General features: G+C 38.6%; 1 protein-coding gene across 4 annotated transcripts in view; it reads right to left on the minus strand.

Moving 5' to 3' along the window:
* MYOCD (myocardin) overlaps window positions 1-27,638 on the minus strand; it is a 191,388-nt gene that overhangs the window by 95,258 nt on the left and 68,492 nt on the right. For 3 of the 4 annotated variants that reach the window (XM_044068157.1, XM_044068156.1, XM_044068154.1), the window contains 3 exons: window positions 23,063-23,118; window positions 16,883-16,958; window positions 1,361-1,522 (listed from right to left, as the gene is read on the minus strand). In XM_044068157.1, coding sequence (XP_043924092.1) covers window positions 1,361-1,522; window positions 16,883-16,958; window positions 23,063-23,118 — 294 coding nt within the window. The remainder of the gene's footprint in view (window positions 1-1,360; window positions 1,523-16,882; window positions 16,959-23,062; window positions 23,119-27,638) is intronic. The other variant, XM_044068158.1, reaches the window with a different exon arrangement.

The raw sequence follows: 27,638 nt of genomic DNA on the forward strand, positions 1-27,638 counted from the left end.
TCTGAGTGACATGAAAGAAATCAGTTACATTAGCAGCTGCAGAACTGGTATTTTTCTGGAGAGTTCCTGCGAGTAAGCAAACACATTTGAAGTGGAGCTATTACTGTTCATTTTATCAATTGCAATAAATGGAGTGTCCTAATTACTCTCAAAACATACTAAATATTAAACTTATTATAACAAGGTTCAGGCATAACAGCTTCTGTGTAACAATCATGTTATCATCAGGATTAAATGTAAGAACCTTCCAAAAACAATGTTAAACAGGGGTCCCTCAGACACACACACACACACACACACACACACACACACACACACACACACACACACACACACACACACACACACACACACACACACACACACACACACACACACACACACACACACACACACACACACACACACACACACACACACACACACACACGATTGCAAAACACAAAGACTATCCGTATTTTGCCACAAAAATTATAAAGCAAATGTTTGAAGTAGTTTGGAGTCCTTAAGTAATATTACACTGCATATATAAAAAATAATGTGACATATGCTGTAGGTTCATACAGGAAGAGTATTCATTGTTAACCAAATCACTACTTAGTTTGCCTGCTGCAAAAATAAACAAATGAATAAATAAATAAAAACATGCTGGTTAATTACTATGTCATAAAAGTTCCAGTAAACACATCATGAGGAAACAGGTCCATTTACAGCTTTATCATATGTCTGTAACTATAAATATAGCCTTCCTAATTATCTTTGCCTCATTGGGCAGTCCCTGAGCTTATTCTGGCAGCAAACTCCTCTCCAACATAGATATAAATAAACTGACAGGAATTTCTAAGTAAACTGTGATTGCATCTGTGGTCATAATGTCATTTCATTACGTCTTCTCAAATCCTTTCCACAAACTATCACAGACCGGTTGTGATCGTCAGACTAGTCATATTCCTTCACATTGTTTTTTTTTATTATGTTCATTATGTTTGGCAGAAAACGCAGACCATCTTTGATGCTGGACATAAAGTTTTCATTCAAAGAAAAATACTTTAATAAAGTGATATGCAGTAAAGTAAAAAGGTTAAAGGTGAAAACTTCAGCCTTCATTATTTTTTACATTTCTTACTATATGGATTACTAATACACATTAAATTATAGAGTCATGTTTCACAGTGAAACATATGAAACATGACTTTGGCCTTCTTAAAAAGTCATACTATTAGCACTGGTATATCTGCTATACTCAGCATATAGTCCACAAATACTGCCCATTTTTGACATTAATAAAGTCTTGCACTTTCCCACTTGTATATTAATTTTACTTACTATACAATTAAATTAAATATCTCACTCTGTATACCTTTAATGGCCTCTTTTAGTGCAGAGTCAACAGGAATTATATTCTTTTCTACTAGCTCCAGAGGTCCAGGCCTTAAAGCAATTTTTTCATTGAGGTCATCAGCAAGTCTTGCTTTCTTCAGCTTGGTTTGAGTAGCTTGATTTGGCCCCTCGGCTGATAGATCTACAAAGTTAACACTTTATTGATTAGTCTAATGAAGGATCATCATTGGATTACTAATTTTAAAATATTTTTGATACAAATCTTGAATTCTTCAGAAAATCAGCAAGTCTTCATAAAAAAACTTGTTTAGTAAAACAGCTACACAAACACACACACCCACACACACTGTGTGTGTGTGTGTGTGTGTGTGTGTGTGTGTGTGTGTGTGTGTGTGTGTGTGTGTGTGTGTGTGCATGCGTGTGTAGATTATATATATATATATATATATATATATATATATATATATATATATATATATGTATAGGTTTACTATTAAAAAGTCGGTGTAGCAATGCATGCCTATGAACTATTCAAACTACAGATGTTCAAATAGTTCATATGTGTGCCAGCCATGTAATCGAATGGAATATTTTCGAATGGTCTGTGCATTTGCAAATATAACGTTCAATTATGTACAGGGATTGCAGTACAGTGCGGTAAGGGAAATACATCCCTTTCCTCACTGTAGTGCAATCTCGGAGTTGGAATATATAGTTAGGGGGGTTGTGGGGGTTGCAGCACATCCCACATAAACAGGAAGTTAGGTTTCCTAGTTAGGGAATTATGGGAAGGGTGGGATTGCTGTTAAGTGCCAAAAATGTTGTGTTTGACATTTTTGGCATTAACAGCTGTTTTTCGACATTAGGGCCATTAGGTGATGTGTACTTTCGGTGAAACACTTCGCTCATAAGTACCTTTTTTGTTTTCACTTTCGAGATTTTAATAGTAAACTATATATATATATATATATATATATATATATATATATATATATATATATATATTGCATATGCAAATACATTATTGTGCATTGAGTGGAATAAAACATTACATGCAGCGATACTTGCAATGGCAGCCCTACCCTGTTAGGGCATATCAAAGATCCTCCCACATACGAACAGCCCTGCCCACTTAGGGCATATCAAAGTTCCTCACACATACTAAGATAGCAGATATGACACTACTGTGCTGCTCTGCTCTGTTCTCAATTCACCAACAGTCATGGGGGTAGAAATGGGGACACTTAAGGAAAGAGCAGTGTTGGAGTGCACAAAGGGTGAGGAGGAGGAGAACAATTCCTATCTGGGCCTAAATCTTTGTGCAATAGTATGCCAGAGCTAAAAGAGTTAACTGATCATTTTGTGTCTGATTCCAATTTGGTATGTATATCTTTGTGACTGCAGGACCCATAGTGGGATTTAGGGGTGGAAGTTGGAAGCTTGCCCTGTGCTCTTTTTACGCAGTATAGCTCTTCAACCTTATGTAAAGGATGCTGCCTACAAAACAGTGCGCCCACAACTGTAATCACAGTAGCCTTAACAAGTTGCAAATTTGACAAGTTGGCATCCTTGACAGCTCAGAGTTTGAATTTATGAACATTAAACATTATACATTTCTAGTATTAGGGAGGCAAAGTACAACAAGAAACATCAAGCAATAAAATAATTTCTCTGAAATCAATGGAGCAGCAAAGCCAGTCAGAGTGTTAACAGTTTTTTCCACGCATATTAATTTACATAAGAAAAGCAATAAAATGCTGAGAAACCCTTACTGTAAAAGCTGAAATGGTCATTAGAGGGACTGAAAAGGAAATCATACTAGATCTGTCACACATAGACATAGGCAGGCAGGCAGGCAGACAGACAGACAGACACACACACAGACACATGCACACACACATGGAATCTAATTTTTTGCCCTGCCTAGTACATATAAAGCAGTTACTGACTTTATTTTCTTGCTCATTGGTTCCTGTGTACAGTATGATCAGGTGTCACTGATTTAAGGTATGCAGAGCAGTGATGGTAAGTGTATGTGTGATCAGGTGTCACTGATTTAAGGTATGCAGAGTAGTGACGGTAAGTGACAGTGTGATCAGGTGTTACTGACTTAAGGTATGCAGAGCAGTGATGGTAAGGGTATGTGTGATCAGGTGTCACTGATTTAAGGTATGCAGAGCAGTGACGGTAAGGGTACATGTAATCAGGTGTCACTGATTTAAGGCTTGCAGAGCAGTGACGGAAAGTGTACATTATGATCAGGTGTCACTAATTTAAGGTATGCAGAGCAGTGATGGAAAGTGACAGTGTGATCAGGTGTTACTGCTTTAAGGTATGCAGAGCAGTGACGATATGTGTACAGTCTGATCAGGTGTCACTGATTTAAGGTAAGCAGAGCAGTGACGGTAAGGGTACATGTGATCAGGTGTCAGTGATTTAAGATATGCAGATCAGTGATGGTAAGTGCACAGTGTGATCAGGTGTCATTGATTTAAGGTATGCAGAGCACTGCAAGCAAGGGTGCATGTAATCAGGTGTCACTGATTTAAGGTATGCAAAGCAGTGATGAAAAGGATATGTGTGATCAGGTGTCACTGATTTAAGGTATGCAAAGCAGTGATGGAAAGGATATGTGTGATCAGGTGTCACTGATTTAAGGTATGCAGAGCAGTGACGGTAAGTGTACAGTATGATCAGATGTCACTGATTTAAGGCATGCAGAGCAGTGATGGTAAGGGTACATGTAATCAGGTGTCACTGATTTAAGGTATGCAGAGCAGTGACGGTAAGGGTACATGTGATCAGGTGTCACTGATTTAAAGTATGCGGAGCAGTGACGGTAAGTGACAGTGTTATCAGGTGTCACTGATTTAAGGTATGCAGAGATGGTAAGGGTACATGTGATCAGGTGTCACTGATTTAAGGTATGCAGAGCAGTGATGGTAAGTGTATGTGTGATCAGGTGTCACTGATTTAAGGTATGCTGAGTAGTGACGGTAAGTGACAGTGTGATCAGGTGGTACTGACTTAAGGTATGCAGAGCAGTGATGGTAAGGGTATGTGTGATCAGGTGTCACTGATTTAAGGTATGCAGAGCAGTGATGGTAAGGGTACATGTAATCAGGTGTCACTGATTTAAGGCTTGCAGAGCAGTGACAGAAAGTGTACATTATGATCAGGTGTCACTAATTTAAGGTATGCAGGGCAGTGATGGAAGTGACAGTGTGATCAGGTGTTACTGCTTTAAGGTTTGCAGAGCAGTGATGGTAAGGGTATGTGTGATCAGGTGTCACTGATTTAAGGTATGCAGAGCAGTGACGGTAAGTGTACAAGTGATCAGGTGTCAGTGATTTAAGGTATACAGGTCAGTGACGGTATGTGTACAGTCTGATCAGGTGTCACTGATTTAAGGTATGCAGAGTAGTGATGGAAAGTGACAGTGTGATCAGGTGTTACTGCTTTAAGATATGCAGAACAGTGATGGTAAGGTTACGTGTGATCAGGTGTCACTGATTTAAGGTAAGCAGAGCAGTGACGGTAAGGGTACATGTGATCAGGTGTCAGTGATTTAAGGTATGCAGAGCACTGCAAGCAAGGGTGCATGTAATCAGGTGTCACTGATTTAAGGCATGCAAAGCAGTGATGGAAAGGATATGTGTGATCAGGTGTCACTGATTTAAGGTATGCAGAGCAGTGACGGTAAGTGTACAGTATAATCAGATGTCACTGATTTAAGGCATGCAGAGCAGTGATGGTAAGGGTACATGTAATCAGGTGCCACTGATTTAAGGTATGCAGAGCAGTGACGGTAAGGGTACATGTGATCAGGTGTTACTGATTTAAAGTATGCGGAGCAGTGACAGTAAGTGACAGTGTTATCAGGTGTCACTGATTTAAGGTATGCAGAGACGGTAAGGGTACATGTGATCAGGTGTCACTGATTTAAGGTATGCAGAGCAGTGATGATAAGGGTACATGTGATCAGGTGTTACTGATTTAAGGTGTGCAAATCAGTGATGGTAAGTGTACAGTATGATCAGTTGTCACTGATTTAAGGTATACAGAGCAGTGACAGTAAGGGTACATGTAATCAGGTGTCACTGATTTAAGGAATGCAGAGCAGTGAACGGTAAGGGTTCATGTAATCAGGTGTCACTGATTTAAGGTATGTAGAGCAGAGACGGTAAGGGTACATGTGATCAGGTGTCACTGATTTAAGGTATGTGGAGCAGTGACAGCAAGTGACAGTGTGATTAGGTGTAACTGATTTAAGGTATGCAGAGACGGTAAGGGTATGTGTGATCAGGTGTCACTGATTTAAGGTATGCAGAGCAGTGATGATAAGGGTACATGTGATCAGGTGTCACTGATTTAAGGTATACAGAGCAGTGACAGTAAGGGTACATGTAATCAGGTGTCACTGATTTAAGGTATGCAGTGCAGTGAACAGTAAGGGTTCATGTAATCAGGTGTCACTGATTTAAGGTATGTAGAGCAGTGACGGTAAGGGTACATGTGATCAGGTGTCACTGATTTAAGGTATGTGGAGCAGTGATAGTAAGTAACAGTGTGATTAGGTGTAACTGATTGAAGGTATGCAGAGTAGTGATGGAAAGTGACAGTGTGATCAGGTGTTACTGCTTTAAGATATGCAGAACAGTGACGGTAAGAGTACGTGTGATCAGGTGTCACTGATTTAAGGTATGCAGAGCAGTGACTGTAAGGGTACGTGTATTCAGGTGTCACTGATTTAAGGTATGCAGTGCAGTGATGGTAAGGGTATGTGTGATCTGGTGTGACTGATTTAAGGCATGCAGATTAGTGATGGTAAGTGTATAGTATAATCAGGTGTCACTGATTTAAGGTATGCAGAGCAGTGATGGTAAGGGTACATGTGATCAGGTGTTACTGATTTAAGGTGTGCAGATCAGTGACGGTAAGTGTGCAGTATGATCAGGTGTCACTGATTTAAGGTATGCAGAGCAGTGACAGTACAGGAACATGTAATCAGGTGTCACTGATTTAAGGTATGCAGAGCAGTGATGGTAAGGGTACATGTAATCAGGTGTCACTGATTTAAGGTATGCAGAGCAGTGACAGTAAGGGTACATGTGATCAGGTGGCACTGATTTAAGGTATGCAGATCATTGACTGTAAGTGTACAGTATAATCAGGTGTCACTGATTTAAGGTATGCAGGGCATTGATGGTAAGTGTATGTGTGATCAGGTGTCGCTGATTTAAGGTATGTAGATCAGTGACGGTAAGGGTACATGTGATCAGGTGTCATTGATTTAAGGTTTGCAGAGCAGTGACGGTAAGTTTTAAGGTATGCAGAGCAGTGATGGTAAGTGTATGTGTGATCAGGTTTCACTGATTTAAAGTATGCAGTGCAGTGATGATAAGGGTACATGTGATCAGGTGTCACTGATTTAAGGTATGCAGAGCAGTGATGGTAAGGGTACATGTGATCAGGTGTCACTGATTTAAGGTATATGGTGCAGTGACGATAAGTGACAGTGTGATCAGGTGTCACTGATTTAAGGTATGCAGAGACTGTAAGGGTATGTGTGATCAGGTGTCACTGACTTAAGGTATACAGATCAGTGAAGTTAAGTATATAGTATAATCAGGTGTCACTGATTTAAGGTATGCAGAGCAGTTATGGCAAGTGTATGTGTGTTCAGGTGTCACTGATTTAAGTTAAGCAGGGCAGAGACAGTAAGGGTACATGTAATCAGGTGTCACTGATTTAAGGTATGCAGAGCAGTGATGGTAAGGGTATGTGTGTTCAGGTGTCACTGATTTAAGCTATGCAGATCAGTGATGGTAAGTGTACAGTATAATCAGGTGTCACTGATTTACGGTATGTAGAGCAGTGATGGTAAGTGTATGTGTGATCAGGTGTCACTGATTTATGATATGCAGAGCAGTGACGGTAAGGGTACATGTGATCAGGTGTCACTGATTTAAGGTATGCAGAGCAGTGATGATAAGGGTATGTTTAATCAGGTGTCACTGATTTAAGGTATGCAGAGCAGTGATGGTTAGGGTACATGTGATCAGGTGTCACTGATTTAAGGTATGCAGATCAGTGATGGTAAGTGTAAAGAATAATCAGGTGTCACTGATTTAAGATGCAGAACAGTGACAGTAAGTGTAGAGTATGATCAGGTGTCGCTGAGTTAAGGTATGCAGAGCAGTGATGGTAAGTTTACAGTATGATTTGGTGTCACTGATATAAAGTATGCAGGGCAGTGACAGTAAGTGTACAGTATGATCAGGTGTCACTGATTTAAGGTATGCAGATCAGTGACGGTAAGCGTACATGTAATCAGGTGTCACTGATTTAAGGCTTGCAGAGCAGTGACGGTAAGTGTACAGTATGATCAGGTGTCACTGATTTAAGGTATGCAGGGCAGTGACGGTAAGTATATGTGTGATCAGGTGTCACTGATTTAAGGTATACAGAGTAGTGATGGTAAGTGACAGTGTGATCAGGTGTTACTGATTTAAGATATGCAGAGCAGTGAAGGTAAGGGTTCATGTAATCAGGTGTCACTGATTTAAGGCTTGCAGACCAGTGACGGTGAGTATACAGTATGGTCAGGTGTCACTGATTTAAGGTATGCAGAGCAGTGGCAGTAAAGTTACATGTAATCAGGTGTCACTGATTTAAGTTATGCAGTGCAGTGATGGTAAGGATATGTGTGATCAGGTGTCACTGATTTAAGGTATGCAAAGCAGTGACGTAAGTGTACATTATGATCAGGCGTCATTGATTTTAGTTATGCAGAGCAGTGATGGTAATGGTACATGTGATCAGGTGTTACTGATTTAAGGTGTGCAGATCAATGACGGAAAGGGTACATGTAATCATGTCTCACTGATTTAAGGTATGCAGAGCAGTGACGTAAGGGTACACGTGATCAGGAGTAACTGATTTCAGGTATGCGGAGCAGTGACGGTAAGTGACAGTGTTATCAGGTGTCACTGATTTAAGATATGCAGAGACAGTAAGGGTACATGTGATCAGGTGTCACTGATTTAAGGTTTGCAGAGCAGTGACAGTAAGTGTACAGTATGATCAGGTGTGACTAATTTAAGTTATGCAGATCAGTGACGGTAAGCGTACATGTAATCAGGTGTCACTGATTTAAGGCTTGCAGAGCAGTGACAGTAAGTGTACAGTATGATCAGGTGTCACTGATTTAAGGTATGCAGAGCAGTGACGGTAAGTATATGTCTGATCAGGTGTCACTGATTTAAGGTATACAAAGTAGAGACAGTAAGTGACAGTGTGATCAGGTGTTACTGATTTAAGGTATGCAGAGCAGTGATGGTAAGGGTACATGTAATCAGGTGTCACTGATTTAAGGCTTGCAGACCAGTGACGGTGAGTGTACAGTATGGTCAGGTGTCACTGATTTAAGGTATGCAGAGCAGTGACGGTTAGTGTATGTGTGATCAGTTGTCACTGATTTAAGGTATACAGAGTAGTGACGGTAAGTGACAGTGTGATGAGGTGTTACTGATTTAAGGTATGCAGACCAGTGATGGTAAGGGTACGTGTGATCAGGTGTCACTGATTTAAGGTATGCAGAGCAGTGAGAGTAAGGGTACATGTGATCAGGTGTCAGTGATGTAAGGTATGCAGGACAGTGACGGTAAGTGTACAGTGTGATCAGGTGTCACTAATTTAAGGTATGCAGAGCAGTGACTGTAAGTGTACAGTATGATTAGGTGTCACTAATGTAAGGTATGCAGAGCAGTGAAAGTAATTGTATGATCAGGTGTCACTGATTTAAGGTATGTAGAGCAGTGGCAGTAAAGTTACAAGTAATCAGGTGTCACTGATTTAAGGCATGCAAAGCAGTGACGTAGGTGTACAGTATGTTCAGGTGTCACTGATTTCAGTTATGCAGAGCAGTGATGGTAATGGTACATGTGATCAGGTGTTACTGATTTAAGGTGTGCAGATCAATGATGGTAAGGGTACATGTAATCAGGTGTCACTGATTTAAGGTATGCAGGGCAGTGTCTTAAGGAAACATGTGATCAGGTGTCACTGATTTAAGGTATACGGAGCAGTGACGGTAAGTGACAGTGTTATCAGGTGTCACTGATTTAAGGTATGCAGAGACAGTAAGGGTACGTGTGATCAGGTGTAATTGATTTAAGGTTTGCAGAGCAGTGACGGTAAGGGTACAGTATAATCCGGTACCACTGATTTAAGGTATGTAGAGCAGTGATTATAAGGGTACAGGTGATCAGGTGTTACTGATATAAGGTGTGCAGATCAGTGACGGTAAGGGTACGTGTGATCAGGTGTCACTGATTTAAGGTATGTGGAGCAGTGATGGTAAGTGACAGTGTGATCAGGTGTCACTGATTTAAGGTATGCAGAGCAGTGATAGTAAGGGTACATATAATCAGGTGTCACTGATTTAAGGTATGCAGAGCAGTGATGGTAAATGTTCATGTAATCAGGTGTCACTGATTTAAGGTATGCAAAGCAGTGACAGTAAGGGTACATGTGATCAGGTGTCACTGATTTAAGGTATACAGAGACGGTTATGGTATGTGTGATCAGGTGTCACTGACTTAAGGTATGCAGATCAGTGAGTGAAGTTAAGTGTACAGTATAATCAGGTGTCACTGATTTAAGGTGGTGTTACTGATTTAAGGTGTACAGATCAGTGATGGTAAGTGTACAGTACGATCAGGTGTCACTGACTTAAGGTATACAGAACAGTGACAGTAAGTGATAGTGTGATCAGGTGTCACTGATTTAAAGTAAGCAGAGCAAGGCAGTAAGGGTACATGTAATCAGCTGGCAGTGATTTAAGGTATTTAGAGCAGTGATGGTAAGGGTATGTGTGATCACGTGTCACTGATTTAAGGTATGCAGATCAGTGACGGTATGTGTACAGTATAATCAGGTGTCACTTATTTAATGTATGCAGAGCAGTGATGGTAAGTGTACATGTAATCAGGTTTCACTGATTTAAGGTATACAGAGTAGTGACGGTAAATGACAGTGTGATCAGGTGTTACTGATTTAAGGTATGCAGAGCAGTGACGGTAAGGGTACATGTAATCAGGTGTCACTGATTTAAGGCTTGCAGACCAGTGACAGTGAGTGTACAGTATGGTTAGGTGTCACTGATTTAAGGTACGCAGAGCATGGACAGTAAGTGTATGTGTGATCAGGTGTCACTGATTTAAGGTATACAGAGTAGTGATGGTAAGTGACCGTGTAATCAGGTGTTACTGATTTAAGGTATGCAGACCAGTTACGGTAAGGGGACGTGTGATCAGGTGTCACTGATTTAAGGTATGCAGAGCATTGACGGAAAGGGTACATGTGATCAGGTGTCAGTGATGTAAGGTATGCAGATCAGTGATGGTAAGTGTACAGTGTGATCAGGTGTCACTGATTTAAGGTATGCAGAGCAGTGACAGTAAGTGTACAGTTTGATCAGGCGTCACTGATTTAAGGAATACAGAGCAGTGGCAGTAAAGTTACATGTAATCAGGTGTCACTGATTTAAGTTATGCAGAGCAGTGATGGTAAGGATATGTGTGATCAGGTGTCACTGATTTAAGATATGCAAAGCAGTGACGTAAGTGTACAGTATGATCAGGCGTCACTGATTTTAGTTATGCAGAGCAGTGATGGTAATGGAACATGTGATCAGGTGTTACTGATTTAAGGTGTGCAGATCAATGACGGTAAGGGTACATGTAATCAGGTGTCACTGATTTAAGGTATGCAAAGCAGTGACGTAAGGGTACATGGGATCAGGTGTCACTGATTTAAGGTATGCGGAGCAGTGACGGTAATTGACAGTGTTATCGGGTGTCACTGATTTAAGGTATGCAGAGACAGTAAGGGTACATGTGATCAGATGTCACTGATTTAAGATTTGCAGAGCAGTGACGGTAAGGATACAGTATAATCAGGTGCCACTGATTTAAGGTATGCAGAGCAGTGATGGTAAGGGTATATGTGATCAGGTGTTACTGATTTAAGGTGTCCAGATCAGTGATGGTAAGGGTACAAGTGATCAGCTGTCACTGATTTAAAGTATGTGGAGCAGTGACGGTAAGTGACAGTGTGATCAGATGTCACTGATTTAAGGTATGCAGAGCAGTGATGTTAAGGGTACATGTAATCAGGTGTCACTGATTTAAGCTATGCAGACCAGTGACAGTAAAGGTTCATGTAATCAGGTGTCACTGATTTATGGTATGCAGAGCAGTGACGGTAAGGGTACATGTGATCAGGTGTCACTGATTTAAGGGTGTACAGAGACGGTAATGGTATGTGTGATCAGGTGTCACTGACTTAAGGTATGCAGATCAGTGAAGTTAAGTGTACAATATAATCAGGTGTCACTAATCAGTTGGCAGTGATTTAAGGTATTTAGAGCAGTGATGGTGAGGATACATGTGATCATTTGTCACTGATTTAAGGTATGCAGATCAGTGCTGGTATGTGTACAGTATAATCAGGTGTCATTTAATGTATGCAAAGCAGTGATGGTAAGTGTATGTGTGATCAGATATCACTGATTTAAGGTATGCAGAGTAGTGATGGTAAGGGTACGTGTGATCAGGTGTCACTGATTTAAGGTATGCAGATCAGGGATGGTAGGTGTATAGTATAATTAGGTGTTACTGATTTAAGGTATGCAGAGCAATGACAGTAAGTGTATGTTTGATCAGGTGTCACTGATTTAACTTATGCAGAGCAGTGATAAGGGTACATGTGATCAGGTGTCACTGATTTAAGGTATGCAGAGCAGTGATGGTAAGGGAACAGTATAATCAGGTGTCACTGATTTAACATATGCAGTGCAGTGATGGTAATGGTACATGTGATCAGGTGTCACTGATTTAAGGTATGCAGAGCAGTGACAGTAAGGGTACATGTAATCAGGTGTCACTGATTTAAGGTATGCAGAGCAGTGATGGTAAGGGTACATGTCACCAGGTGTCACTGATTTAAGGTATGCAGAGCAGTGATGGTAAGGGTATGTGTGATCAGATGTCACTGATTTAAGGTATGCAGATCAGTGGCGGTAAGTGTACAGTATAATCAGGTGTCACTGATTTAAGGTATGTAGAACAGTGATGGTTAAGTGTACGTGTGATCAGGTGTCACCAATTTAAGGTATGCAGAGCAGTGACAGTAAGGGTACAAGTGATCAGGTGTCACTGATTTAAGGTATGCAGAGCAGTGATGGTAAGTTTACAGTGTGATCAGGTGTCACTGATTTAAAGTATGCAGAGCAGTGATAGTAAGGGTATGTGTAATCAGTTGTCACTTATTTAAGGTATGCAGAGCAATGATGGTAGCGGTACTTGTGATCAGGTGTCACTGAATTAAGGTATGCAGAGCAGTGATGGTAAGTGTATGTGTGATCATGTTACACTGATTTAAGGTAAGCAGAGCAGAGACAGTAAGGGTACATGTAATCAGGTGTCACTGATTTAAGGTATGCAGAGCAGTGACTGTATGTTTACAGTATGATCAGGTGTCATTGATTTAAGGTATGCAGAGCAGTGATGGTAAGTGCACAGTATAATCAGGTGTCACTGACTTAAGGTATGCAGAGTAGTAATGGTAAGTGCACAGTATAATCAGGTGTCACTGATTTAAGGTATGCAGAGCAGTGACGGTAAGTGTACAGTATGATCAGGTGTCACTGATTTAAGGTATGCAGAGCAGTGACAGTAAGGGTACATGAGATCAGGTGTCACTGATTTAAAGTATGCAGATCAGTGATGATAAGGGTACTGATTTAATATATGCAGAGCAGTGACTGTAAGGGTACATGTGATCAGGTGTCACTGATTTAAGGTATGCAGAGCAGTGACTGTATGTTTACAGTATGATCAGGTGTCATTGATTTAAGGTATGCAGAGCAGTGATGGTAAGTGTACCTGTAATCAGGTGTTTCTGATTTAAGGTATGCAGAGCAGTGATGGTAAGTGCACAGTATAATCATGTGTCACTGATTTAAGGTATGCAGAGCAGTGACAGTAAGTGTACAGTATGATCAGGTTTCATTGAGTTAAGGTATGCAGAGCAGTGATGGTAAGTGTACAGTATAATCAGATGTCACTGATTTAAGGTATGCAGAGCAGTGACTGTAAGTGTATGTGTGATCAGGTGTCACTGATTTAAGGTATGCAGAGCAGTGACGGTAAGTGTACATGAGATCAGGTGTCACTGATTTAAAGTATGCAGATCAGTGATGATAAGGGTACTGATTTAATATATGCAGAGCAGTGACGGTAAGGGTACATGTGATCAGGTGTCACTGATTTAAAATCAAAATGACAGGTAAAAAGATTTAAGGAAAAAAAGCTGTATCAGTAGTTCTGCCAAACTATTGTGGTTAACATTATGGCACGCCAAAATACTGTGCATCATATAAAGCTATAAATGTATGTTTTAGCAGACAATGCCCATTACATTTTATATGTATTAGCATATTACTGTGATAGTAAAATACAAGTGGCTCAGATGAGACTAAGGGGACCCAAGGGTTATTGACATATTTGGAGGGGTCCTGCATAACTACTATCATGTAAGTGAATGAGAATGATAGGCAAACGTAGCACATGGGCAATGATGGCAATAAAAGCAGCTTCTTAGTGTCTTTGCATAATGTTAGTACCAGCATCTTCAAGGTATAGATGGAGACAGCTGTTAAATCCTACCATTTCTTTGTCAGTGCAACTTAATGTAAGACAGTTTTTACATGGACTCCAACTGATGCATTTTCCTGGTACAAGCATAAGAAAGTTCGACTAGATTATGTTTGTGCATAATGCGTTTTCTTTAAGGTTGTTGTTTGCATTGGGAGTTTGTGACTAATCCACACCCATACATGTGCATGTATGTGTGTGTGTGTGTGTGTGTGTGTGTGTGTGTGTGTGTGTGTGTGTGTGTGTGTGTGTGTGTGTGTGTGTGAAACTGAAAGGAGGCTAATGAATGCTCACATCAAATAAAGTAAAACAAAAATGTGCACAGACTGGACTATTAGCAATATTTGCAACTCCCTGGTGCTATTATAGACTATGAAACAGAATAATGCTAGTACCACACAAGAATAAATGCTTTGCAGTGACTTTATTTGTGAACAGAATCAATTCACTGACATATAATAATGAAATCACTGGTGACATCAATTCATTTTCCATACTTAAAGCATAACACATAAATTACAAAATTTATATAGTCCCTAATGTTGTTTGTCTTTCCGCTTTTCCCAGTTAGGGGTCGCCACAGTGGAACTCCGGTCCGCTAATGATTGGCAGATGGTTTTTATGGTGTTGAGTTGCCAACCCGATGCCCAACCTTCAACAAAGGCATGCCCATTCAACACATGTCTTTCAAATGCCCACTTGACCATGGGGAGAACATGCAAACTCCACACAGAAGGCACTCCCAACCCAAGCTGAGAATCGAATGGGAGAACCTCTTGCTGTGAGGCAACAACGCTACCGCTGCACCACCGTGGAAGTATATATAGACAATATAGACCCTAATAATAAAAAAAAAAATCTGATAATAAATGTACTGTTGAACAAATGGCCTTCATAGGCAGCACAATTGCTGTACAGGAACTGATGCATTATAGCCACATAAAAATTATCAATTTTAAATAGATATGGAAAAAGTTTCAAATGGAAAGACATACATAGATGCAAGACTGAAAGCAAGTAGTCACAATTTGCTTTTGCTTGTCATGGGAAAGCTGATCCCTGGAATCCACCACAGTCTGAAGAGAGGTAAGCAAACACTTCCTTCTTACTACAAAATAAGACTATTTAAAATTATGGGAGGTTAGGGACAACTTGCCTTATAACCCCAGAAAGTACCTGGTGAATGCAGAATTGCTTTATATTATTTCTATCTTGTGTTGTCATTGGTTTTCCTAATCTAAATGTAGTTCTGTAGCCATCTGAAATAATAACCAAGTGAACAGTAATACATTCATAAAAAATGAATTCTGCAAATAGAAAATGTGAGAAAATTGTAGAAGTGTGCCTACAACTTATGGACAGAAGAAAAGGTAACAGGGCAAACAAAGGCTGGAATTTACTATCTGTGGGCAGTGCTGTCATTTGTGGTGAAGAATATTATTTTAAATGTTTCAGATTATATAACTACACAGTGCCTGGTGTCCCAGACCTGTTCCTTGGTATACCTTGTCTGATGATCCCAGATCCTGCTCCCATGTGTACGTAATCTGATGGTTCCAGATCCTGTTCCCATGTGTACCTTGTCTTATGGTCCAAGATCCTGTTCCCCTGTGTACCTTGTCTGATGATCCCAGATCCTGTTCCAAAGTGTATCTTATCTTATGGCCCCAGATCCTGTTCCCCTGTGTACCAAGTCTGATGGTCCCAGTTCCTGTTCTCATGTGTACCTATTCTGACAGTCCCAGATCCTGTTTCCATGTGTACCTAATCTGATGGTCCCAGATCCTGTTCACACGTGTACGTAATCTGATGGTCCCAGATCCTGTTCCCATGTGTACCTTGTCTTATGGTCCAAGATCCTGTTCCCCTGTGTACCTTGTCTGATGATCCCAGATCCTGTTCCGAAGTGTATCTTGTCTTATGGTCCCAGATCCTGTTCCCCTGTGTACCAAGTCTGATGGTCCCAGTTCCTGTTCTCATGTGTATCTAGTCTGACAGTCCCAGATCCTGTTTCCATGTGTACCTAATCTGATGGTCCCGGATCCTGTTCCCATGTGTATGTAATCTGATGGTCCCAGATCCTGTTCCCATGTGTACCTAGTCTGATAGTCCCAGACTTGCTCCTAGGTGTGTCTTGTCTGATAGTCACAGTCACCATTCTAATGTGCTCCTTGCCTTATGGTCTCAGACTCCTTTCCCAAGTATACTTTTTCTGATGTTACCAGTCACCATTTCCATGTATACCATATCTCCCCATTTCCTTCAGACTGGCTAATTTAGTAGATGGACAATATCATCTATGTTCAGTTACTGAATGCAGCTTGATGAATGAATGGTTCCTGACTGCATGCATGTGTGTGTGTGTGTGTGTGTGTGTGTGTGTGTGTGTGTGTGTGTGTGTGTGTGTGTGTGTGTGTGTGTGAAATAAAATAAGTAAAGCAACAGTGTTTGTTAAAGTATGATGCAATGACCTGGGGCAGAATAATTCTCCTATTGAACAGTGAAGAATTACAATTAACTTGGTAAGGTAAAAAGTCACTTTTAAAAACCATGACTCATGAATTTATACAGGCAGTTTCACCACTTATGAAGAGCAGAACTGTACATGGAATATTTCAGAGCTGAAAGGTGAGGGTTAAGGAATCTGGAAGACTCAAAGACTGAAAATGTTAGATGTTCGATATTAGAGGGAAGGTACAGACATAAGGATGATAAGTGAGTTTCTAAAGTCACAAATTGGAAGTGATGAAAATCAAATCTAAAATCAGTATCCTTGTATATATTAAATCACTTCACACATAGCAAGAGACAAATCTTACCTTGTAAAACGTGTAAATTGAGTAGGTCTGCCTTGTTAGGTCTGTTTCTCATTTTGTGTTTCATGAAATCTTCATTCTACAATACAAAATGCCACAAGTTTGTAAGGCAAGCAACACAACTCCTGCAGATAGAACTTAACTGTATCTACTGACTGACCAAGGGTCAGAGTTTTACAATATTATCCAAAGGGTTGCTGTTGTTGACAGTCCAGACAGCTGTACAAGATAACCTGTTCTAATGGTCAAACATGAAGACATAATTCAGACTGGTGTGTTATTTTTCTTTTTTAATTTTGTGTTGCTTCTGCAACTGTTATTTTTATGGTGATGTGGATGTCTAACATACCATGATGTTTGGTATGAAGCGCAAGTGTAATTGACATGAACACGTGCAAACATGGAAAATGGGCATGTGTAGTGGAATGGAAATGTTTCTCTTATTTATTGCCTTTCTTATTCAGTGTGTAAACATGGATCAGCTATGCAAAAGTTGTTTCCTGAGGTGGTTGCATCATGTATGGTGCTAATTACAAATAACTTGTAGTAAGCTGCTGCCTGTTTGTGCTTATAAAGAGCTTCTCTTTCTGAAATATGTGCTGGGCATCTTTCTTCACACTTAGCCACAAATACACCTTGCGGATAATTTATAGTTTACTGAACCCTACTTAGTATTTGTTGTCCATATATAATAGCACTAGTAAAGTGAGGCACACCATCTTCATTGTTTTGGTAGATGGACTAGCCCCATAGCTGGTATTACAATGGATGTGCCAGTTATTTGGCTGTATATCCTTTGTGTATGGTACTTATATACAGCTGCAGTAGTAACAGTGGAAACTTAAGCAATGACTGAACTCATGAGCGTTGTATTACAGTGTCATTCCATATAAGTATCTCTTAGTGCCAGAAAAGAAATGTCTTGGTTATATTAAACAGTAAATGCACTGAAGGTTAAATATATATATATATATATATATATATATATATATATATATATATATATATATATATATGTCACAAGATTGTTGTTTTTCATTAAAGTTATGCTCAGCCCTTCTGCATAACAAGGTGTCTATTAGTGAGAAACAAGATGCCACAATGTGCCTTGGACTGTAGGTTCATAGGTAGTTACTAGCATGCAGTCCAGGAGCCCATTAATGAGCCTAGCTCAAATTCCCAATTGCCCCAATGCATCATCTGGGTAAATGAGCTGCTTGAGGTCACACAGCAGGGAAATGAAGGCTAAGGGAATCAAACCTTCTACCACATGAAGTAGCTTGTTAACTGCTCACAGCCTTAATCCATTTTCCCAGCTACAAGAGAAAGTAAAAACAAACAAACTTGAAGTCTCAAAAAAGTCAGGCTTAGCTGCTAGAAAGATAGTTTGCTTCATTATCTAGACATCGTGTACCTCAGATTTTTATGATACTTCATTTAAGTTTTTGTTGTCAAACAAAAAAAATAACTGGACTGCATACCTATGAACACTCACTAATTTTGCATAACATTCCTGATTTTGCTTCACATGCTTATTTTTAGTAAATTAATGAGGTTTACAGTCAGTCATTAATCAATCCATACTTCTTATTCTTCAGGAAATGCAAGTTGACCCAAAAACGGTTACTCTATTAACTTTCTGAGTGAATTAGAGTAGTATTTAAATATTATCCCTAAGTTCTGGAGCCTTTTTCCCCCACATTATCTTTTGTCTTTGCCTCTGATTCTTGAGCAAAGATGCTGGGAGCTCTGCTGGGCTATGTTTGGAAGACTATTGACTAAGACAGTATGATTAATTTCATGCAAGAACAAAACATACCCCAAAACTTCATAAGCGCATCAGAAGAGGGTAGAGATGGGAGTAGATTACAAGTTTCTTATTATTGCTACTAACACCTAACTTACTGAGAATCTAGTGCATTATCCGTTTACCGTTTACATCCTCATGTCATAGTTCAGTAAACACAGTTAGTTTAATTCATTCTAGCTTCTTGAGCCCGATAAGTAAAAGTTTATTATATGGTAATGAGCTTTTGTATCATTAAATATACAAAAATGTTTAAATTAAAAACTTGTACTTTAAATGTGATGTGGAATATAGAAATTTTAAATAGCATTCTATAACCTCTGACACCTTTTTTAATGAGAATATTGCCTCTAAATCCTTTTGAGACTGATAATCTTATCTGAAACATTCTGTCATTAGCACTAACTGGTAAAATCTCAATGTTTGTGGTGATAACTGGTGCCGGAGGTTGCTGAAGAGATTTAACAGTGACAGTTAACAGCCTTTAGGCTACTTAACAATATCACGGGGAACCTCAGTGTGCAGCAAAGTTATATGGCACCATTTAGATGTTTGCTGACAAGTGTGACTTAATTATACCACACACGTGCCACACACCCTAAGGAAGGTCAGAACCAGTCTTCTTTTTACAAATTTTAAAGTTTTGATATTCAGTATATTAAGCTTACTTGCATGCAATTCTTTGTCAAGAAGTTTAGCAAACTATTTTATTAATTCACTTAAGCAGATACTACTTAACCAGAATGTATGACATAGTTTGAGGACAGATCTAGCATAATAAGTAAGTCCAATAATTTTCAGTTTTAATCAGTAAGATCTCTAAAATTCTATACATAAGAATTACCCACACACAGGCAAGAGCCAACATAACCGCAGAGTTTGACTTTTAAGAACAGGTAAGTGAAACTGCAGAACATTTTTTTTTAATGAAAAGATCAAGTTATTATTCCTGGTTTGCTGCATATAACACTCTAACATTAAATATTTCCATTGTGTTCATAAAAATGTCATATTCTCTATAACATACTGAAATACAACAGAGGAATTCTGGTAAGATGTGGGAACTATTTTTGCAGTCACCAATGGAATTTCTGGACATTCAGCTCATGCACTTGGAATTTAATTGCTGTAACTATTAAAGAGTGCTGGTGCTGCTAACAGAATAAACAAGTTTAAGTTCCAAACCATAAATGACATTTTTGCCTTTTGCCTTTTCTAACAGCTATGTGTATTCATAAGAAAAGAAATGTGATTTAGTTTTCAGAACATGATTACCAGGTGAAACTGGAAGCAAAGCTTCAATGCATACTACTTAATGATTGTCGCTTATCTGAAGAAAATAATGAAAGAAAAACAAACTACACTGTACAAATATGCCTTTTATTACTATTTTGATAGTAATGGTGAACTATGAAACCTCTTCTTGAACTGGTGACAAGTTCCTGCTCCAAAGCAATGTGTTTTATGTGACATTGCTAGTACTTTGCTCTGAAATCATAGGGAACTGTATGAGAATGACTGCTAATTCCAGAAAGCATGTTAATGTTTATTTACCATTATCAACTCTATAACGGGTTTTCCTTTCGAGTTACAGAGCTCATTAAAACACCCCCGAAAAATCCTAGTATTCAAGTTTTTATGTTCACCTCCTGCATTTCAGATGTTAAACCCACTTTCATCTCTGTTTACAGTAAGAATAACTCATCTCTATGTGGATCGTGATTACATTTATTCTGTAGCAGTACAGGGAAGGTCAGAGTGATACCTAGAAGCTATTCCTGGTTGTTTTATGAAGTGGATAAAATTCAGTAATCCTTGTGATTTGCAGGCATGCAGTATCACCACAACAGGGTATGTACGAGCCAGTCAGTTATAAAATACCAGTATATGTATGTGCTGAGAACCACAAGGTAATTTTGCTGAAAAACACTTTCAGCCTAATATACCTTACACTTTCCCCAATATTGTGCAGATGTGGCGTTGCTACATGTAAATTTGGGTGTGGGAGTATCCCTGACATGGAGGATGCAGACTGGCTTGCTCCCCGTAAAAAAAAACATGCCTTAATGTGTGTGTCTGTGTTTGTTTGTGTGTGTGTGTGTGTGTGTGTGTGTGTGTGTGTGTGTGTGTGTGTCTGTGTGTGTGTACTTTTTCTGATGTTCACTGCTGTTTTGGGTGGCATTTAACACTTTTACACAAATATTCTTGCTTCTGCGATGCTCCATACCATCATGGGGGGTATACATATAATGCTGCTTAGCCCTGTTACCTACCCTGTGATGGGAGAGGTAATTAATGGATGCTCATTTCTTCTGCCATTGAGAACTCCCTCTCTAGCTGATTGTATAGTTTTGTGGGCTGCTTATTGTACCTCAGTCACTGGCAGATTAGGTACACCTTGGCACTCTGCCAGACATCCATTTAATATGCCATTCTTAGCTTTTGTAGTCTTTACAAACCATGGAAAACAACACTAGACAAAGAAATGGATGCTTTTAGGGAGTTAGATGAAAATGTTGATTTATTTAATTGGATTTTTCATTCTCATAATGAGTACGTAAGAATCCAGCCTTTGTTTGCACTGGTTATACTTACATAATCTTTTCTATATTGTAGGTTATTCAGCCATCCTTGACACTGAGTTAAGGAAAAAAATGATAATTATTGTAAATACCATATAATGCTATCTGTGTCTTTGATCCTAGCTACATAGCTATGTCATTTATGATGTGTAAATCTGTTGAGTTGCTTCTAGACAAAACTTGAATTGTTGGGACTGGACATATCTACATCTACATCAGTCTGTACCGAGCTGTGATGTTACCAGTTTTAAATAGATCAAGAAACAACACTGTGATAAAGTGCATTATTTGCAATTTTTGGTTCCGCATATAAGGCTTATGTTCTTCAAATGCCCAAACATATTGTTTGTTTGATGCTTGCTGTTGGTCCTTATATATACCGCACTTCTGAGCCATTAATTCCGAGGAGCATCATAGCTTTGCTGCATTTTTTGATTATTATTTTTTGAAGTGTATGTGAAGAGAAAGCACCAGAACAACTGCTACAACAGAAAGTGATTTTAGGAGAGTTTCAATGATGTGGACATGATGAAATGACTGGGAAGGACACTGGTCTGAGACCTTTAATGGGTAGATTGGAATGTATGTCAGACTAGGAGAAATTTTGGAAAGGAAAGCTGAGATATTGCAGCATCTGTGGGAGGGTTGGGGTCAGAGTAACTTTAGGCCATGATAAATACAAGAAAGTATTCTCACCGGATAACAGACTGTGGAGTTCAGGGCTAGCCAGCTTCTAATTCAGATATGCCAGAAACATGCTATACATCTGTTTGGCCATACCTCCACCTCTGTTAAACAGCGTATACATTCCTGTATTTAATCCCCAGACCAATGCACCTAGCTTGTTAACAAATGAATAAATACAATAATAAAATACACAAAACTCTGTACTCTGCACACACACTTTGTGGGTCTCCTTTCTGTATAACTACAGGTTAGGTATGGAGTGCCACTGCTTTCTCCACATTTTTTAAAACTCTTCAATGAATTATTGTGAAACAATGATATAACAGCTTATAGACTGGCTGTGAAAGTAAATATCTTCACCACACTTTATTGCATAGTCTCTTGGGGCCTATTTTATAGTTCTTTTGAAAGCAGCTGTTTCAGCCCTCATTTCAGTTTGACTGCATGCGGTAGTCCAGTTGAAACATCTGTCTGGCTTGCTACCTACTCAACAGATGGTGGGGACTTGTTTGTCTGAGCTCAGACAGACAGTAAATATTACAGTCTGTTCTCATTTACTTGAACAAGAGGCAAACCTTATCACTTATCCCCCGAACATAATCTGAGTTCCTAGGCCAAGAATACAGAGATGGATAATTTCAAATATTTTTTTTTTCAGTTAGTTCAAGACATCAGCAAACTCATTGACCATTAACTGAATCAAGCAGCTGATAGTTTAGTTACTAGATTTACAAGAACCATAGAGATAGCCTTGGCTCATATATGAAAATTAACACAATTGCTGTTGTCTAGTACAAACCAAAGTAGAAGGCCATAGTTATGAATTGATCTGAAAAGATCTGATGCAAGGCCCTGTTTCATTGAAAGTGTTTACTTAATGCTTGTATGCATATAAAACTCATTTTAAAAGTTCTTCCAATGTTATAATCTAATAGATTCTATGTGACAGAGAGATAAAAACAGCAATATTGTAAAACTATATAGAACATTGCTTAATAACCAGGCAGTACACAAACTACTTTAAGGCAAGAATGTGCAGTTAAAATCAAAGTTTAATCATTTTCATTGATTTACAGTGTGCAGAGAAGTGATGTTCACAAATGTTACCTTGGCTCTCTCCAGACTTTTTCTTTGTTCATGGAACACAGCTGGGTTCTTCAGAGCTGGAATAATAAACACACACGATTAGCTGATTAGTATGAAGATTAATAACTCTGAAACTCACTAGTGACACATGTTTCATTAATCACACATAAACATTAACCTTGGGATAGAACTTGAAAAGCTTGTTATCTATTTTTTTGAAAAATTATACCTGTAATTATAGTGCATTATATCACATTCCCTCATATCCTATGGTTTAACTTATTGTATTTAAATACTGCGCTGTGTGTGTGTGTGTGTGTGTGTGTGTGTGTGTGTGTGTGTGTGTGTGTGTGTGTGTCTGTGTCTGTGAAATTCAGTTTTAAAATCTTTTGGCATTTTTTGTGTCTGTTGGTTCTATTTGATTTTATGTTTGATTATTATATGACTTGAAATGAATAGGAAACAACAAAGTAAACATTTAGAATATGCAGTGTAGGCTTGCTCATATATATACATTTGGACACAGCAGACATGATTTGTAGGTGCATTGTGGGTCTGACTTGTTCATTATCTTTCCTATTATAGCTCTTAATTTTCTGAGGAGTCTCAAATCTGGGATCTCTGCTCAGTGCTAAAAGAGCACACCAGTGTGTTGTTTGTTTCAGAAACATTAAAAATGAGACCATTTCATTAATTAAAAAATTGGAACTATGTATTTAGTTTAGACTTGCTTTTTTTTATTTTTGTGGCCATGAATGCACATTTTTGCAATAAGGCAGTAAAGGCTGTGTGTGTTAGTGGGTATGTACTTTTCACCATCTAGCTGTCAACACACACACACACACATACACACACACACACACACACACACACACACACACACACACACACACACACACACACACACACACACACACACACAAAACCATCATATCTGTGGATACAGGGGCGTGACAAACATATTTATCAGCTGATACTTTTATGTATTACTACTTTGTGTACATTGCCAACCATTCTAGTAACCAGTCACTGAAATTCTGCACCAATTCACATTTAAAGAGAAAAAAAGACAAAAAATTACACTCTGCCCTTTAAAAATGGGACACTTAACCCACTCCCTCTACTCACCCTGCCCCTAACCCTAACATGCATTTTAACTTATAAAAAACCTTCCCCTAACACTATCACTATTCAGACAAATTTGAGGTGTATGTGGTCAAGTTATGGATAGTGCATCAGTAAAGGAAATTTGTTTCCTTTTTCAGTGTACTGAATTGTGTACTGTGATTGATGTATTGATGTAGTCAATGTTCAACATGGTTTGGTGGATGTTTTGTCTGATGACCAAGTAAAATGTCGACCATACATTATATAATCTCACACACACACACACACACACACACACACACACACACACACACACACACACACACACACACACACACGCATTTGGGAGTGCTCCAAATTGTCAAATGCTCATAATATTGAACATTTTTAATGCTGGCAGATGTGATCTAATAAATATATAATCACTTCTGCTGGCATTACTTAGTAGGGGGTTGTGTTGCAGCAGGGAGTAAGGATTTGTCCTTTCCTCACTGTTGTGCACACTTGGAGTTGGTATACATAATTAGTAGGGGATATATAGGGGGTGCAGTCTCCTACATGAGTTGCTGTCTTTGTTTTTATTTTTTTATTATTTAGACATTTGATCATTTGGGTTTGATTTTTTTATATTCGATGTTCTGGTGCTTCAGTATTTGAAAGTTGATAGATACATATATAGATAGGTAGATAATGATAAATATGTATTTTTTCCTGTGCCATTTGGAAACCTTCAAAACCTGTAGCAAAGTTAAATATAATTTTTACTAGGAAATAAGTCTCTTACACTCTCTTAAGTGGGACCTGCATTCCCACTCTCCTGTTTCTCAATTATTCTCACTCTGACAGTGTACAACCTTGGAGATTGTTGGGTGTTCTAGCGCCCTGTTATGCCATACTCCAGCTTTCACTTTCTGTTTTTTTATTCCAGTCTGCATGTACAACAGCTGCAGATTACCAGATGATCATCACTTCTTTTGTTATTAATCTTAGACTGATCCATCACTTACCCCAAATACTTAAAAATTCTAGATGTAGAGCATACATGAGAGATTTGCTTCATTTAGTTCCTTTGGATGGAGTTTCCTCATAAGACAGGTTTACTGTAACTTGTCTGTAATCAGGTACATAAACTTTATTCTGATATGAGTTATAGGCATTTTCACTTGTGACTATAAAATGTCACTTTCATGCGTATAACTGTCTGCTTTCTCTATGACACTCCCCTCTTTCCTGTTTCCTGTTAGATCAGTTGACCACTGTGGAGATATTCATGACATTCAGTAGCTTTGGAAATGCAGGTAAAATATTTCTGGGGAGCAGGGCAGTTTATCCATGATATTTGATATTTGGTACTGGTCTGGCATTTATAGATCATGCCTCAAAACAGATTGGATACAACAGGTGTTCATCACATTACACCCCATACTAATTGAGACAAGAGTTATAAAAGCATAATATAGTCATTATTACTCATGCAGTGAATGGACAGTGTTTCGTCACATTTCACATCTTTCTAAACTATGAGGATATTCCTTAAAGGCAGAGGTGAAACAGAAGATAACACAAAAAGAAGGAAGACGACAAGCAAAAAGCAAGACAGCTAGGTAGAACAAAGTCTAGCAGAAAGAGAGAGTACAAAATAGTGTTAAGAATATTGCAAACCAGTTCAGAGATGGTTTAATATATCCTGAGCAGAAACTAACAAACATGTTGTAGGGGGTAGAAAGATAAAGAAAAGGGCAACAATTAAGGGCATTTAATAACCTAAGCAGATGAACAGCGAGTGGAAATGGTTTTAATACTGTTTAGGCAGTAAGAGAATATATATATATATATATATATATATATATATATATACACACACACACACACACACACACACACACACACACACACATATATATATATATATATATATATATATATATATATGTATACACACACACACACACACACATACACACACCAGCAGAATATAATGAAGAAATAAATCATAATGAAGAAAGCATATATAAATGACTACAATATGTCTCCTCAAATTAACATACCTTGCATCACAATTCCCTTTTAAATGTCCAAAAACTGACAAATTGAGTGAAGAAACAGTTGAAAAATGTAGCTGAACCTGTACAGTTTTTGAGAAAAGACAACAAAGTGTAAAAATCAATTACAGCATTTTTGCAGTGGGATAAGCCCTCCTTTACATGCTCCATGTGAGGGCACTGGTTGTATACCTACTTACTTTAATATTCTCACTTTAAAGGTACTGTACCTCAGAGAACATGTGATCGGTACTATACCAAAAACACATTTTTTATTATTCTGTCTCTCTCTCTGTCTGTGATCACCCTTTCTCTAACAGGCTGCAGAGAAAATAAACAGGATGAGCACTTAATGTACTTGTATTATGTGAGCATAAACATACAAAGAAGCAGTGTATCGAGCAATAAAGTTGGAGCAACAGAAAGATGCCCTATATAAAAGGGTTCTGAAAGCTGGACCTTAGCAATCATAATCAAATGTGTTTGCATACCTAGGGGTCTGACATATGTATTCAGATTTTACTCATGGATTTAATAATTATGTGTGTGTAATTGTGACAAATGCCTTTACATGTTTGTCCTTGAATTATTTTATGAGCCTTCTTTGGCCATTTTAACCTTTCAGTATCCTGGTGTGTGTCAATCCTTGAACTCTTCACTAGTGTCTGTCTTTGGAAATTCATCCATTGCAGTCATTGACATAATTTTATATATTTTATTCTTCAAGAGTATGTTTTGTCATTTTGTATTTTTCCATATTTTCAGAATCTCGATTCTCTGTACGCTTTTCTTCAGTAGCATCACTTCTACATATTTCAATCTTTTATTTGTTATTGTTGTCTGTATGTATACCTTTTTAACCATGCGTAGTTCTTCAGTAGATAAAAATATACCATACTGTAGTACATATACCCAGTCATGCTAATAATATATTTTTTACAATTGATAAGTCATAAGAGATGACCTACATGCATTGTAAATGTAACCTATGGGAACCCAGATATAATCTGGCTTGCCATTCTGACTTATACTTGCTTTGATGCCATTTACCATTAAACTTTTCAGCAGAACTACAGCAGTTCAGCAAAATTATTGTTGCACCAATCTGTCTTATAAAGAGTATAAAACAAATTACATTTTGCTGAGACATGTTGCAGGATAACCTACACAGGATGTTGGCTTCCATTACACTCTCTTGTCTGTAAACAAGCAGAGGCTGCTAGAAGGAAACACATCTGTCTACCTGCATGAGAAATTATTTCTTTCTTTCTATATGTGTCAGTTTATTAGCATGTTAAATTATTGGTAGTCAGCTATTCCCCTTCACATTAACAAAGTTGGTTATACTCAGCATCACTCAGTGAGATCCAGTTGTAGGTCACAAGATAGCAGAACAAAGCCAGGAATCAAAGATGGGGGAGCTGGTAGAGGATGACAAAAACTGAAGA

This window comes from Protopterus annectens, chromosome 4.part0 (genome assembly GCF_019279795.1).
Source record: "Protopterus annectens isolate FY-2018-M chromosome 4.part0, PAN1.0, whole genome shotgun sequence".
In the NCBI taxonomy this organism is placed as follows: domain Eukaryota; kingdom Metazoa; phylum Chordata; order Ceratodontiformes; family Protopteridae; genus Protopterus; species Protopterus annectens.